We start from the raw sequence: 16,912 nt of genomic DNA on the forward strand, positions 1-16,912 counted from the left end.
TTTCTTACGAAACGGTGTATGGAATCGCAAGCATGATAACTGTCATGGTGTCAATACACTGATCCATTTAAAAATATCCCCTGCCAGAGAAGTAGAGGTTTCTCACTATGCCTGCTGGCGTGTGCTTGAGTTTTTGTAGGGAGGCTAGTATGGTCTTCTGCTGTCTTCTTGGCATGAGAATTTTAGATTGATAAATATGAATTCTGAAGATGTCTTTAAGCCCCATGAGCCAAATTTGTTGCTCTTTCTTCCATCCTGTGTGACTCCTATTGACAGTACCCTATCAGAAGTTAGCCATTCTCATTTAATGGTATTTACCAGTATATATAAAAAAGGCTGCGAGTCTGTCACAGATGTCATGGATTCCATGACTTTCCGGGACTTCTGCAGCATTTGGTGTGACTGGCCAGGGGGCCACCTGACCAGTTCAGCCAGCCCCTGGGCCAGCCGCAGTAGCCACTGCTGGAGCAGTCTCGGGCCACCGCCTTCCCCACAGCAGCAGCAGGAGGAGTTTGGATGTGGGAAGGGGCTCAGGACTGGGGGTTGGAGCGTGGGAGGGAGTGAGGGGGCTCTGGGCAACGTTTTCCTTGGGGAGCTCCCTGGAAAAGAGGAGACATGACCCACCCTCCCTCAGCTCCTAGCTCTGTGCACTGCCTTGCCTGCAGACATCGCCTGCAGGGACTGCCTCGCAGCTCCCCCCAAGCCAATGGGAGCTTCAGAGCCAGCTCTTGGGGTGGGGGGAGAGAGTAGTGCGTGGAGCTAGGAGCTGAGGGAGGGACATGTCCTCACTTCCAGAGAGCTGCAAGAAGCCAGGTAGGGAGCCTGCCAGCCCTGCCAACTCCTCCCCACTAGCACCAGCGGGGGGTCCTGGCCCGTGCACCGCCACCCTCTTCACCCAGCACCAGCGGGGGTCCTCGGCTGCTCCTCCCACCCCCCCCACCCCCCAAGATTTAATCAGGGGTGTATATAGTACAAGTCATGGACAGGTCACAGGCCATGAATTTTTGTTTACTGCCCATGACCTGTCCATGACTTTTACTAAAAATACCTGTGACTAAAACATAGCCTTAGTTTATAAGATGTGGTGCAAAATTTAATATAGACTGAACAAGTTTTCCATTTTATATCTTGGTTGCTAGTACTACTTCTGTGCTGTTTTTAATTGACTGTGGGTAGATGAAATGAGATAAAGGGATACTAGTTATGATTGTGAGTATTTGTATTGAGAATATTTGTCATTAATATAAGTACAGGTAATTCAAACATTTTCAGATTCTGTTTTAGGTTAATGAAAGTGATGCATCTTTCTTTAAAAGGTTGTAGCATTTTGGCTAGATTTTATTTTTCCCCTCTCTTTGTGTTAGATTAATTGGAATTTGCTTAACAGTTTTTAAAATAAAACTATTAGGGTCTAATTCTGCAAACACTTTTGAGTGAGTTGTCGCATTGAGTTCAAGCTGGGACTACCCACGTGAGTAAAATCACTTGTGTATGTATTCACAAGATTGGGCCCATAGTGAACATAATGTTTTATATGATCCAAATGAAGGTGTTCCTTTCTGCCATCAGCTTGTAAGCTTAATCCTCATTATCATTAGTGGGAGTTCCACTGACGTCAAAGCTGTGTGTAAGTTGTATGCAGATGTCTGAGAGCAGAATTTGGTTCAGTTTGATTGGAAAATAGATTCTTTTATCCTAATTGCTTTCCTTCACATTCTAACAATGCTTCTTCTGTAACAATGCAATATTTGAATAAGTTTTATTACTTGTTTCTTTAGAGAGAGGTTGGCGGGCTGAATTTCTCCCAATGGATCACCCTCTGTCAGAGTTTGAATTTGATGTTATTATTGGTGCAGATGGTCGCAGGAACACGTTAGAAGGTAGGTAAAAAGATATTCTTAAGATCAATAACGGTCTTAAAGTACAGTGGAAAGGCTAAGAAGAACAGAAGGGAATGGTTTCAGAGTAACAGCCGTGTTAGTCTGTATTCGCAAAAAGAAAAGGAGTACTTGTGGCACCTTAGAGACTAACCAATTTATCTGAGCATGAGCTTTCGTGAGCTACAGCTCACTTCATCGGATGAAGTGAGCTGTAGCTCTCGAAAGCTCATGCTCAGATAAATTGGTTAGTCTCTAAGGTGCCACAAGTACTCCTTTTCTTTTTTCTAGAAGGGAATGGGTTATCTCTCCCTCCCTCCAAAAGTGTTTGCGTATATGACAGTGGAAATTCCTTTATGGCTTGTCTCCTGCCTTTATTATAGTGTGTTCAGCTGTACCCCAACAAGTGAGACATCTACTTCATTACCGATTCTTAGGGCCATCTCTGCCAGTTTGTAGGGATCATATTGTGGTGGTTAGTACCATAAGTCCCTACTGCAAGGTTAACAAATAACATGCTGGTTTAATTTTATGGTGATTTGACAAAAATGTGTTGAACTGCACATTCTTCATGTCATTGTGTCATAAGTCAGCTGAATATACTTGAAATAATGATCATATGGTGACTGCCAGGTATTTTAATGAACACATCAGAGGAGTTGTTCTTGGATGGTTGTGATTTATATCAGAAGCAGTCATTTCAGTAACACATGTAAGAGATAATAACTGGCAGGAAAGGAAGGTCCTGTTGTTACATCTCTTACAGTCATCAAACAGAATTCCAACCGCCTGAGTTGCCTTTGTGAGTGAGACATTAGCTAAGCAGCTCTGGCGTCACATGAACAAACCTGTTACTTAATTACATGTTGTTCTGATAGCTTTAATTATACTCATATTAGTTTCAACTCATCAAGCTCCTGATTTCCCTTTTTATTTGTCTTAGTTTGCTCCAAATGTCAGCTTTTTCTCCCATCTGCCAAATGCAATACAGTGCTTATAGATTTTTTTTTTTTTTTTTCCCCTCTGTAACTTTTTAAAGTTGGAAAATTTCGGACATGCTTCCTTAGGTGTCTTTGCAGAAAGTCTGTTGCAGGATTCACACATCAGCAAAACAAAATTACCGCCAGTGTTATGTGTTGGGGGTTGCAGATACTAGCAAAAATCTTGGCGGCCCCTTTAAAGAAATCATTGGGCCAAGAGAGAGTATTTAATGCCCACCATAGTTTATCAGACTAAAGACATCCATAAAATAGTGATAATTTGCACAGGATACCTATCCCAAGCAAAGGATGAGGTCGAAACTAGAACAGAAACACACACCTACAGACAAATCACTATATACTGTGAATTTCTTTATTCTCCCTGATACTGACTATGAAATACACTAGCTGAAAGTCATAATTTTCACAGTTGGTTTAAACTACTCCATACGATCCTGATCCTGCAAATATGCATCTGCTTAAGTTTACACATGCAAGGTATCAATGGACTGCTCAAATGCATAAACATAAGCAGATGCATATTTGCTAGATCATGACCTATCTCACTCTCACACACTTTTTCTATCTTTCTCATAGTTGTAGGAGCCAAATATTTTTCATATTTTCTGTGTTCCTCCTCTTAATTGTTGACCCAAAAAAAAAAAAATGCAAGTTAAGACTAACTATATAGTAAGTGCTACCGAAACTCTGGCTCTTTCCTAAGTAGCTTTTACAAATATTCTCCCTCATTATTTTGATTCACATTGTTTTAAAATTTTCAAGTAATGAATACATGGGTTTGTTTTTGCTCCATGCTTCCCGCTTCCTCCCTCCCACCCACGCCAGAATAAAAAATAAACAACCAAACAAAAATCCAACCTTCAACTTAATGTTGTATATCTTTATTACAGTACCACATGTGTATCTGCAGGTCTTTTGGGGATGGGGATATGCAGACACTTGAAAGGAAATGTGTGGGATTTTGGAAAAAAGAAGGAATCCACTGGCCATAAGCTGGGGGCTGGATTGGTATTTGTTTGCGAAAGAGAGAGCTGCCTTGAAGGTTCCCCCATCCCAGAGCATGGTTGTAAAAACTTTGGCTGGTTTTACACACCACCCAGGGTTACAAGAACTTCTCTCTGGATTGCCAGTCTTAATTGTCACTGAAGGGCACTAAAATGTTGGAGGGATGTAACCCAACTTTGTTTAATAAGGCTGCAAAAGCTGATAAGTAATACAGTATTTCAGAGAGTTTGAAATTGGCAGCTTAAACTTTTCAAGATATGTGGGCCAGCCTCAACAAATGAACCTTAGTGTCTCTGTAGTGTTAATTCTTTTCCTTGTTCTCCAGGTTTTAGAAGGAAGGAGTTTCGTGGAAAGCTGGCTATAGCTATCACAGCCAACTTTATCAACAGAAACACAACTGCAGAAGCCAAGGTGGAAGAAATTAGTGGTGTCGCTTTCATCTTCAATCAAAAATTCTTCCAGGACCTTAAAGAGGAAACGGGTAGGTCCTTATTCTCTTTTTTTTTTTTTTTTTTTTTTTTTGGGGTGGGGGTGGGGTGACCAAACAAAATATGCGGTAGGGCAACTCGATATATTCAGGGCCACCCACCTACCACCGCTTCAAAAATAGTTTATAATGTATTAAATAACAAAGCAATAAAATTCTGCTGATTTTAAAGCCTTAGGGAAGGAGGTGTTCATACAATGGAATTTTTTTATCATGGGTGTTACCACACCCTGGATCTTTTGGCATTTTCATTTTTCTCAACTTTAAAAAATATTTTTGATACAAACTATAACTTTTTGTGAGAGAACATTCTCAATACCTAGAGATTTCCCTTAAGGAGAGCATGCTTTGATTTCTTTGTATTACTTCACTTTGTATTAGTGTCATTGTCTATTTGTTAAGAGAGTACTTTTTAAAGTACATGTTGGTTTGCTGTCAATAGGCTTTTATATCACTTTAAAATAAAATATAAATAGTTTATATAATTTACAGTGAATGGCTTTAAATCAATTGTATCTTGCGTTAAACCTTCATCCTTGGGTGTGTGAAAAAGGAGCCCAGAATAGGGCAACATCCACTAGAAGTATAATACCAGTATATACTTCCATTCCCTGGTTTCAGGGGGATTCCCACATTGCAGCCTGTATTTTAAATTAACATTTTGAGCACCATGCGCTTGATCCTACTCCAATTTAAATCAATGAGCATTTTATTGGAGCCGTAGCTAGGCGTATGGCAACCTACATATTTTGTGTCAAATATGGATCACATTTTCCCTTTTTTAGAAGATTATTTAGAATGCTAGTAATAGCAAAAAATATTTTACAGCTGGTCAAGGACTTTCTTGTATTCTGTATTTGGGGCCCCTTTGTTCTATGCACTCTGCAATCTCAGTTGGGGACTCCAAGTATTTATATTCAGGAGGTGCCTGAACTAAACTTAAATGAAAGATTCTTGTGGGGACTATATCCATTATTGATGGCAAATGGCTAAACTAATGAAAAAATTCATTTAAGTTAGGTTTTCTTCACAAATGTCTTGTCGTCTTTGCAGGAATTGACCTGGAGAATATTGTTTACTACAAAGATAGCACTCACTATTTTGTAATGACAGCAAAAAAGCAGTCTCTTCTGGACAAAGGAGTGATTATCAATGTACGTATAGATGCAGGGCAAAGCCCTCTATTTTATTTGACTGAGACTACATGAGGGTGGCTGAACAGAAGGTTTTAATTGACTCGTTTGATCATTTTATGATTAGAGTCTGAATTACTTAGATGGTGGTTTACCTGTGTTTGGTTAATTTTTACAGTGAGAACACAAAACTCAGAGAACTGAAAATGGTACTGCTTAAATGTATCAGTTCAGAAACTGGTTGTAATATGATCTTGAGTCACCCTGAAAGAGTCATTGGCTACACAGGCATTGATATCAATGTAGACAGTAAACCTCAGTGACTCAAAAATCAAATTAGGGGAAACTGTGTATGTTCAGGCAGCAAACTGAGAGAGCCTCAGATAGAGTCCAACATTGAAATGTTAAATTGTCCCAAATGGATGAAATGCAACAGGAAGGTCACTTTTAAACAAGTTGGCCTTTATAAACAAGTTTCAAAGTACCTAGTAATTCTTGGGTGTTCAAACTGAGATGGTTAAAGGGCCTTAATTTTCAGAAACTGAGTGCTCAGCACTTTCGGAAAATCAGACCCCTTCAAGATGTCTCCTGTTAGGCACCAAAAAATCACTTGTCATTTTGTAACCGTGCCAGAATAGTCATAACAGATTAGAATCTTCCTAGGAGGAAAGGAAGTACCTGTATGTGGGCTATCAGAATCTTGTTTGGCTTGTGGGTACTATTGATGAGACAAAGTCGTCACCCTTTTTGGAAACTGCTTCTCTGATGAGTCCTTGGTAACTATTTTCAGCTTAGAGTGTAGAATAGTGTTCAGCGAGGCAGAGAGATTGGGAGTATTCTCACCATTGTCACCACAGTCCCACTTTGAGTAGCCTCCCCTTCGTGACTTGCTACAGGTTGGGACTCTGGGACTTACCATCACACCTCCCCATCCCCCCAATCCTGAAAGATGTTCAAAACGGACCAGTTGATGGAACAAAATGACATCACTGTCTCCAGGATAGTGATCCGGATGACTCCTGTGTTGTGAATCTAAGACTCCTCTTTCCTGGTTTTCATTTTGTCTAAAGAGTCCATCTTAGTCACCAGGACAAATCTAACTTTGCAATGCTTTGCCATGACCACTTTTGAACTAAAAAGCAATGGTGTGCAGCCTGACTTCAGGGTTGGGCTGGTTAGTTTTTGTTTAAATGCCTTTCATGGACTGGCTAGGGGACAACAGAACAATCTAACCAAACCCCTTTCCCTACCTAGGAGGGTAAAGCTGTGATACTGGAATGGATAACTGGATCGTTTGTCATGTGCTGTGACTGTGGCTTTCCAGCAATTATACTGCAACCAAGAGACAGAAGCTGCATTTCCCAAACTTTAGCTAATCTTTTTTCTATTCCCTATAGATGGGATCAGACTTCAACAATAAAACCTGATAGTTACTAATCTCCCCAACAAGAACATTTAGTACTATTTTAGAGACTGACAAGCAGATTGTTCTCCATTGGAAATAATGCCTGAAATTGTCTTGGATTTCAAGACACTTTTTTTTTTTTTTTTTTAATTTTGTGGGTGGTGGTTGATGTACAACAAGCAAAACCAAATTCCTGTCAACAGAGCCACAGATATAAATTTCTGTTCCTTTTATATTGCCACAAAACTAACACAGTATCTTTAAAGGAATTCTATTCTAAAAGCACTGTCCCATTGTCTGGCCCTGCAGGAAGGGAAACAGGAGGCAATGGATGTGGTTTGACCAGGCTACAACTTGATTCACTTAAAATATCTGGGAGTACCTGGCAATAAATTGTGCAGTGCAGGATATCATTAAATTTCACCTCTGTGGGAGAGGTACTGTCAGCCCTCCCTCTTCCCATCCTGGTCCAAGCCAGCCCATTGCTGGGACCTTGCTTCCCTCCCATTGTATAAGAGTTAAGGGGCCTGAAAAGGGAAGAGCCAGACATTACAAGCCCTGAACCCTCTACTTAGCTTTCTTAAGCGCTGCTTTCCTCTAAATCCCCTTCCAATCCATTTTATCCAATAACTGTATCCCTTCCATACCAAGTATCTGCACTGGACATCTGCCACAAAGAGACACTAGGTTGGCTGCCTCACTGCTTTCCTAGCTGGGTTTCCAGATATTTGCTGATACTTTTATCTAACGTTAGGAAAACACTATTTGCTTCCCATTCAGATGGGTGTACCCCATTCTCCCTGAAGTTGGGCGCCCAATAAAATATGTCCAGATGAAGTGGGTTTCTCTGGAACATCCCCTTCTCTGGTCACCTGGAAGGGTAATCGCCCTTCCTCCCCACCTGATCCAGCCATTTCCTGTTAAAACTGCTCCATCCAGGTAAATTTTCCCCTTCCTCCCCCTCTGCCATCAGTTGCAGAGGGATCCCCTTACAGTGGCAACACTGCATGCAGCTGTGGTGAGGACATTTGCACAGCATTCACCATTGCTTTTCTCAACTTAATCCTATTTTCAGGGCTCTCTCACAGTATGTACACATTCAAAAAAAATCCTGTTGTGGAGCTGGAGCCACTTAACCAAGGTCACAGGCAATTGGCACATCCACACCATTTCTTTGATCCATTTATGTCTCGTGCTAAACACAACCTGTCTAGAGATAACTGGGCTAATATCGGTTCTGCAGCATCATCCATCTAGGATGTGCCAGGTCAGGGGTCTCATCCATGATTAAGCTGGAAATAGAAATCGCCTTATCAGTCACTGATGGTAAGCAGCATGACCCATAAAGAAAGGGTCCCTGCAAAGTTGAGCAGTTTGCCTCTAACAAATTCTTTCCTTGCCCAATTTGTAGATAGTCTATTATGTCTTACCCAGTGTCCATGTATATACAGTTCTAAACCATAGGCTCATCAGTATCCGGTCATATATGCCAGATCATTCGTCACTCAATAGGGTGACCTAAGTCCTAAAGTGCAATATTTTCAGTAGTGATGGGACATGAAAGACAGAATGCATTGTATATTGATAAGTAGTGGTGATGATACCTTCTCAATAGGAGGGTAGTAAATTTACCAAAATAACGTGTAGCTAAAGGGAGGAGGGTGAGGAAAACACTATTTTCCATTGCAAGTAATAATGCTTATTTGGCTTGCTGCATAGAGAGTTACTATTTCTGGATTGGGCTCAGTATATAGTTTAAAATATTAAGCTGTGTGTTTACATATTAACAAGTTTTCTAAATATTTAAGTAGCAGTCAAATTTCTCTCAGTACTTTGCCACAAGATGCGATGTTGCCATCTGCTGTGTGCTATTCTATTTTCTGTCCCTGCATTAGAATATTTTAAAATCTCTCATACTGCATGTGTTTTTGTCTCTTCAGGATTATATTGATACCGAGATGCTTCTCTGTGGGGAAAATGTAAACCAGGACAATCTGTTGTCGTATGCAAGGGAAGCTGCAGACTTTGCAACCAATTACCAGCTGCCTTCCTTGGATTTTGCGATTAATCACTATGGGCAGCCAGACGTGGCTATGTTTGATTTTACTTCCATGTATGCCTCTGAAAATGCTGCACTAATAAGAGAAAGGAACAGACATCAGCTCTTAGTTGCCCTTGTTGGAGATAGTTTACTTGAGGTATACCAAACAGCAACAACAAAAAGCATTTTTAATTCCTTAAATTAAAAATATGTTTTTATGCTGTAAGAGGAGTTTGGTTTGGTTTTGTTAAACCGCAGGTTCAAGTACTTTGGTAAATGCATTCAGGTTGCTTATTTTGACAGTATAATAACCAGGAGGTGGCAATGTGAATTTTATCTGGTAGCTGGCATAAGCATAAATCTTTCCTGAAAAGAATAAAATTAAGAAGATTCAGAAACCAGCTGAGCTGGCCACATATTTAATAATATCTAGTAACAGACAGCTTTTTTACTTAATTTTTCAGCTTGTTCATAATTTCTATTTGTTTAAAGGGAAACTGACAAGTTTTGAACTTTTTAAATGACTCATTTTTTAAAAGCTGCAATTGCTCACAGAATACCATTAACTAGAATGGCTGGATTTAATTTTTTTTCTTCCATCCTTATAAGGTTCTTTAAGGAGAAACAGGAAATAAGGGGAAAACAGTGAGACTGCTTCTGCATAAAACACTGGCAAATGCATAAAGTATAAAGAAACAAAAAATCCAGAGAAAAATTTTGTTACGTGCGGACTTCCTCAATTAATAACCTTTAGGTGCCACTTTAAACTACAGTGTGATTAGGTCCAACACTTTGACAGACAACTTAGCTTTTAAAAAAAGAAAAAAAAAAACCTCTAAAGTTGGAGGGGAAGTGACTCCTTATTGGTCATGTCAGCTGTACTAACTGTGGGCCCGATACTGCAGACACTTGCTCATATGTGTAAGTTTACCTACATGAGTAATTCCAGGGAAATCTTCAAAGGAGTTGCTTGTGTGTGTAAATGTTTAAGTTACTCATTATTATTCATGCTTGTACATGTCTGTGTCAGAGTGGTGTGGCATTATGGGCTTTCTTCAGGATGTCTCGCACAAAATGGAGTACATGTTGATTACTTGGCTGACATATACACTCGCATTGCCATTAGAGATGGTCTAAGAATATCGGTGGACCCTCTTTACTTTGTCTTACAATAAATGTTGTGAAACGTTGGTGCTTTTTTTCTTTACACTGGAATTTTCTCTCATTTTCATACTATAACTTGTCAGTAACAAATGCCTGGCTAATGATCTCTGATGCGGATTCCACTTGTATGTAACACAAGTTGTGTTTCACAGCTGAAAACAGGGAGCCAGGTCCTCTGCTGGTGTAAATGGCATAGCTCCCTTGACTGCAGTCCCAGTCAGTCAGACTGTCCTGCTTTGTACTTTTGATGCTAGAAGTATACGTTAGAGTGAACAAGCAGTGTACTCAGTATTGTCAACCCCCGATGTTCAGAAATCATCTGTCAGATCCCCAAAACATCGTGAGATTGGCTTAAAAATCAGGAGTGTTTTTTTTTAAATAAGAAATGTTGGATCTTTCTACTTCCCTTCTGGTTTTTGAATGTTTTAGGGTTCACGTTTTCCAGCTGTTCTCTGCATAAGAGCTTGACATTTTCTTTGAACAATGAATATACAAATAAAAAATGAAAGCTGAGATTCTCATGACTCCAGGAGCTGAGGCTTTGAGAAAAAACACCAAATATCCTGAGAGCTGGCAATACTATATACTAGAACGTTCTCTGGCCTAGCGTCTCAGAATGTGTGAAAACCTAGCCTGCAAGCCCACCTGGCAACTGCTTTAGTGATAAGTCGTCTTTTAACAAAGATGAGGGATAAATATGGCTAAACTGTAAAATACTCTTTACAGCCCTTCTGGCCGATGGGTACTGGCTGTGCAAGAGGCTTCCTAGCTGCTTTTGATACAGCATGGATGGTGAAGAGCTGGGATCAAGGAAAACCCCCACTAGAGATCCTTGCTGAACGGTAAACTCTTCCTTCCTTCCTTCCCCTCATTTAAGCAAATTTTAAGGGAATACGGTGGTGGCAGAAGATGTTCAAGGAACAGTGCAAGTAACAGAAGTATTCTGCTTACCTGCAGTGGCAGTCAGTTCATTTAGGCTACTGAACAGTTTTCAGATGGCAGTGACTTCTAGGCCTCGTCCTGCAAGTTACACTCTGCTGGTGCAAGGGTCCACTGATATGGAGTAATCTGAATGATTAGGGCCTAAGTGACTATTGACTTGAACCAGGCTGAAACTTTGAGGAAGAGGTGTAAGGCTTGGTATCAAATGACCAGCCCCACAAATCTTCTGGTCCCCAAGCACTTGTTGTGAAATAATCTACTTTTAGTCAAAGAACACACAATGTTTTAACAGCAGTAGTTTTCAGAATTGCCACTTCTTCTGTTTTTTTAGCTGAGCCTTTTAGTTCATGCTGGGACTGTGATGTGACTTCTATTGACTCTGCTAAATGTGCAGCAAGCAAGAATCTGCATAGGTTTTAATCATAAGTTCTTTTCTATAATCTATTATTCACTCTCCTAAAACCTGTTATTAAAGGCACCAACAAAAAGATTTTTGCATGATGATGGCCTGAATTTGCTGACCTTGTTTAGTGGTTCCATTGGCAAAGATTTGATACTGTTACAGCTCGTCAGGATGTTTTAGAAACTGATGCATGGTAGCTGTTTGGGAGCAGTATTGTTTGTAGTAATTATGGGATCAGGACTATAAGTGCAGTGCTGTCTGAGGAATGAGAAGTTTGTGGATGACTCAGAAACACAGAGCAATCCCAAATGGAAAATTGAATGGAGTAACAAAAGAAGGGCCTAGTGGTTGGGTGAATTGCAGGATGACTAGATCCAATGCTGTTTTGTGGTAAAAGGAGAAGTTACCCCTTGGGTGGAGATTAAAGCAAAACCAGATGGCTTTGCATGACGTAATCTTACTACTTTCTTGCTCTCTTCCTGCCTCAGAAAGATACAGGCATCACGTAAGTCTCTGTCTCAGGTTTGAGATGGAAAATTTCTCATGCTGAGACATTATTGGCAGTTGGTGCAGATTCAGGTTTAGTGCAGGGTACTAATCATTGACAGATTCTAATTAAAGGTGAGGGCAATTACAAAAGCAATGTAGAAAAAATGGTTGTACGCTGTCTTCTGCTGACACTTCTTTATTATTGTCTGTCAGAGAGAGCATTTATCGACTATTGCCCCAGACTACACCCGAAAATATCAACAAGAACTTTGACCAGTATACCATTGACCCAGGAACACGCTATCCAAACTTGAACTCCAGCTGTGTTCGACCTCATCAGGTCAGTTCTTTAAAGGCTCACTTTACAAGATCACAATTCATTTTTGTCCCAGGAGTCATATGGCTGCAGTGGAAATGCTGCATAAACAAAACTTTCATGAGATTCTCTGGATGAGGTCAAGTTACCTGATAAAGTTCACGTGAAAAGAAAATAGTATATTAAAATCATTTGCAGTGGTCATGTACTTACGTTCAAATTGTTTTTGCTTTAGGTTAGACATTTGTATGTTACAAATGAGCTACAACAATGCCCCCTTGAAAGGGTCAGCTCTATTAGAAGATCAGTGAATGTCTCAAGGCATGGTATGTGAAATTTTCTGCCTGGTATGATTCTTTTACATTTCATGTTCAGAATATGTAAGTGACTGAAATGTTCTCCCTATATTACACCTGCAGAATCCGATATTCGACCTAATAAGCTTTTAACCTGGTGTCAGAAACAGACAGAAGGCTACAGGAACATTAATGTCACTGATCTCACTACTTCTTGGAGGAGTGGCCTTGCGCTGTGTGCAATTATGCACCGCTTCAGACCTGACCTCATGTAAGTTATGTGGGTAGAGTTTGCTAATTGTAGGATACGCTAAGTTGTTTATAAAAGTATAGACTAGTGTAAGGCCAACCAAAACAATGCTGGTGGTTTAGAGTCCCCTTTTAACATTTGTTTTTGCAACCGGGTGCATGCCATTGCTGAGTCTGGTTTTTTCCCAGATGTCCTTGGTCCAGCATTTAAAACTGAAGGTATACATTTTCAAAGAGTTGCGTGGCTTTTAGCTGTGTGATTCTTGTTGACTTTAGTGGAAATCACATGCCTTTTTTTAATGTAAGGGTTTATGGCCATGTGTTCCTGGAGGCACATTCTTAGAAAGGAGAGGCAAGTTCAAGGGAATTTTGTAGCTTTAGACTGTTTCTGTATGTGATCTGTATTGTTCTGGACAACACCCTTTCATATTAGCTGCATCATGAACACCAAACATCGAGGAACAGATGCCCGAGGTAGTCCTTGCAAATTAACTCCCTCTTCTGCCATAACCCTTCTTTTTCTGACTGTAATACTGGGATCCTTAACCACACCATATCCCACTGAACCTAATTAATTACACAGAAATTTTTAGGGTATGTCTACACTGCAACTAGACACCGGCGGGTGGCCCGCACCAGCTGACTCAGGTTTGCGGGGCTAAGGCTGCAGGGCTGTTCAATTGCAGCGTAAACTTCCAGGCTCCAGGACTCTGCAAGGTGGCAGGGCCCCAGAGCTCAGGCTGCAACCCAAGTTTGGAAGTCTCCACTGCAGTTAAACAGCCCCTTAGTCCGAGTCCTGTGAGCCTGAGTCAGCTGGCATGAGCCAGCCGTGGGTGTCTAGTTGCATACCCTTAGTGTGTGTCCTCTGCCCCAGCTACTTATTGAGACCTGTGATCTTCCTACATCCAGAGAAGCTGTAATCAATCTTTAATGGTCATCTCTGATGAAATATTTGGTAGAAGTGACTCATGTATTCTCTCAGACTCTCTGGCACTGGAGAGTGTGCACAGGCATGCTGGGCTACCCAAGCCCCACAGACTTGAAATCCACAATGATACTGTGTGAGAAATTTGAAAAGAAGACCTGACTGGAAACTCCAGAATGGGTGGGGGTGGGGGGAAATGGCACAAAACAAGAACTAGTGTAAATGGAAGAGTGAATGGTTTCCGATACGGTAAAAGCTGATGGGTGTGCTAAATGCTAATTATTCAGCTAAATGGAAGGGGCAGTTGGGCCCCTTTTACCTTGTGAAACTGGAAACTGTAGAAGCCACCATGCAAGGTGCGCCACATGGCAAGGCGTAACTCAGGAGAATAAGAGGAGTTTCCCTGGGACTGACTGAAAACGCAGCAGCCAAGGGATGGTTTGACAAGCTGTGTGGACATGCCCTGCCACCAACACCAGCTGAGAGCTGCACCAGGGCTGAAGCAGAAAATGTCACAGAGGTCTCAAAGTCAAGGATTCCGCAACATAATCTTAGCCTTAGGCATGAGACAGGCAGAAAGCGAGAGAATCTGTCATGAATATAGAATGAAAAGGAGTATGGAGACCTTCTTTTGGGCACAGTACTTGCTGGAAAGGCAAATTCGAATTCCTGAGCAAGAAAACTCCCTGCTGTTTTGTTTCTGCTGTGTTTAGGGAAACAGGACTTTGCATGCATTCTTTGTAACTAAATAGGATTCCACCAAAGAAATACCTGACTCCAGCATCAATTTCTCCTTCTAAAGGAAACAACCTGGCAAGGCCCCAAATACTGCCAGTCTTGTTGGCTGGAGGGCATGAAGCTGAAGCACTAAACACAGTAATGAGAACCAGAGCACTATACAGACTTCTACCATCAGATTTTAAAATTGATGCTTTTGGATCCATAAAAGCAGTGCTGGCCCATGACTGAATTTCAGCCATCCTGGGCATGAGGAAGGGATCACTCTTTTGGGTCACAGATTTTTACATTTGCCGTGAGGTGGGGGAAACTTCTTTGCTAGCAGCTTTATTATTTTTTTTAATGTCTGTTTGAAACTACTTGGGATTGCAATTTTAATGAGTCCCAGAGAAAATGGATTGGGGGTAGGTAATGCGGTCAAAAGTGTATGATACATTTATCACGACTGTCCAATTTATCACAATGACGACAATTGCAGTGTGTGTGTGTGAGAGAGAGAAAGAGAGTGTGAGAGAGAGATGCTTTTTTATAAGAGAATGTGGTGCTAGTCTGAGCTCACAATTCACTAGTCTGTGGTCATGAATTTGATGACTTTCATTCTAAATGAATTGGGATTATTCCAGTGTTTAAAGGCAAAGTGCATCACTTGCAGCAGTTGCAACATGTAGCACTGCATCTGTATTCTGGAAGGGTTTTTTGCACTGTTTGTGGTATGGTTACATTTTTCACATGGTAGATCAGGAAATTCTTTCTCTAAGACTAGCTCAAATAATAGTTTTGAAAAATTAAGTTCAGTGACATTTTTAAAATTTAATTTGAAAAGTGAACCTCAAATCTTGTAGGGAAGTGCTTTTGGTCATATTCCTTTTCTGTAAATTTGGATACAGTTCATAAAGGCAACTCTGTGAAACATGCAGGCAGTCTTGAATCATGACTTCAGTCATGACATTCCCAAATGAGGCAAACGAGTGCTTTTATTGTTTTGTTTGTGAAAATGGCAGAAGGCAGCTCTCCCCCAAACCCACCCGTTATTAATGCTTTGTTCCTCAGTGACTTTGACTCTTTGAATGAAGAAAATGTTGTTGAAAACAACCAGCTGGTGTTTGACATTGCTGAACGAGAGTTTGGAATTCCTCCAGTCACCACTGGGAAAGAGATGGCGTCTGCTGGAGAGCCTGATAAACTTAGCTTGGTCATGTACCTCTCAAAATTCTATGAGCTATTTAGAGGAACCCCTCTGAGAGCAGTTGGTAAGCAAACCATTGTTCTTCATTTTTACAGAAATTGGAACGATCATTTCACCCAAGCTGCCTAATTACCCCTGATGTTGGGCCAAAGTCCGTTTCTCACAGTTACAGTACAATCGCTCTGGAATGTTTGACTCTTTTTGCTGTCTGCAGTAGTTATCTCATGCTTAAAATGGAAAGGGAAAAAATATTTGATTTGGATCAAGGCTTTCAATTCCTTAGTGGTTTCAGAAAGCAGGAGAGCGCTGAGTAACTGACAATATCATTAAGATAATAATGTCAAACATTATAGTAACTTGGTAAGGATGTTGACCTCACCATATTTATTCATATGGGATTCTATTCCAATTTTTAAAAAACATACCTGGATTTTATTTATTTCTTCATTTGTTCTGCAGGGAGAGTGGGCTCCAACACACTCATGTAGAAATGCTACTACTAGTAGATTGCAAAAATATTGTTTCTACAGAGAAAATGCTTTGAAAAGTGATTTTCATGTGAATACAATATCTTGAGTACAATATCTTCATTTTAACAGATGCGGTGGATAAGCAAAATGGAGAAAATAATGACCTTTGCTCAGCAAAATCATCAAACTTCATCTTTAATAACTACATCAATTTAACGTTCCCAAGGAAGCGAGTACCAAAAGTAAGGTTCTTTGCCCTCTACTACTTCACCTGATATTAGCAGGCTAAAGATATACTATCAGGCCCAAATTTAGGTTTTGTAATATCATACTTCTACATAATGTAAACCAGTAGAATATATTCATGATTATATGAAAATAATTCCAATGCAGACAGGGATGTGTTGTCTTAAACAAAAATATTTGTTATGATGTTTGTAACTCTAACATTGCAGCATTATGCTAGTCATCAATGAAATTATCTAGAAACTAACTACTGTAGTTCTTATAATGCAGTCCTTGCAAATCCAAAACTTCTGTTAATGTTCAAAGGGAGTTTTGAATGTGCAAGCAATGAAAGAGTAGACAATCTAAGCAAAAAGTATCTAACTAGTTTACTTTAACTGTCCAGACTATTGTGGTTTTATTTGACATAGGTAAATAAATAATCTTTTTTTTAAGAAAGATATAAGATTTTTCAACTTGCCAGTGTCCTTTCTTAAAACATTTTCTACTTTAGATTTATTCAGTTCCAGATTGTTCATCTGTGAGCAACATAAAAAGAT

The 16,912-nt window shown here is 40.2% G+C and overlaps 1 protein-coding gene across 8 annotated transcripts in view; it reads left to right on the top strand.

The window, feature by feature from the left end:
• MICAL2 (microtubule associated monooxygenase, calponin and LIM domain containing 2) overlaps window positions 1-16,912 on the top strand; it is a 191,202-nt gene that overhangs the window by 72,146 nt on the left and 102,144 nt on the right. For all 8 annotated transcript variants that reach the window (XR_013346327.1, XR_013346326.1, XM_077818417.1 and 5 more), the window contains exons 5-14: window positions 1,779-1,880; window positions 4,209-4,364; window positions 5,424-5,524; window positions 8,849-9,106; window positions 10,840-10,955; window positions 12,161-12,287; window positions 12,499-12,589; window positions 12,683-12,830; window positions 15,522-15,721; window positions 16,257-16,369. Coding sequence is in view for 6 of the 8 variants with exons in the window: in XM_077818417.1 (XP_077674543.1) it covers window positions 1,779-1,880; window positions 4,209-4,364; window positions 5,424-5,524; window positions 8,849-9,106; window positions 10,840-10,955; window positions 12,161-12,287; window positions 12,499-12,589; window positions 12,683-12,830; window positions 15,522-15,721; window positions 16,257-16,369 (1,412 nt within the window). In the remaining 2 variants the exon portion in view is untranslated. The remainder of the gene's footprint in view (window positions 1-1,778; window positions 1,881-4,208; window positions 4,365-5,423; window positions 5,525-8,848; window positions 9,107-10,839; window positions 10,956-12,160; window positions 12,288-12,498; window positions 12,590-12,682; window positions 12,831-15,521; window positions 15,722-16,256; window positions 16,370-16,912) is intronic.

This window comes from Eretmochelys imbricata, chromosome 6 (assembly GCF_965152235.1).
Source record: "Eretmochelys imbricata isolate rEreImb1 chromosome 6, rEreImb1.hap1, whole genome shotgun sequence".
Taxonomy (NCBI): Eukaryota; Metazoa; Chordata; order Testudines; family Cheloniidae; genus Eretmochelys; species Eretmochelys imbricata.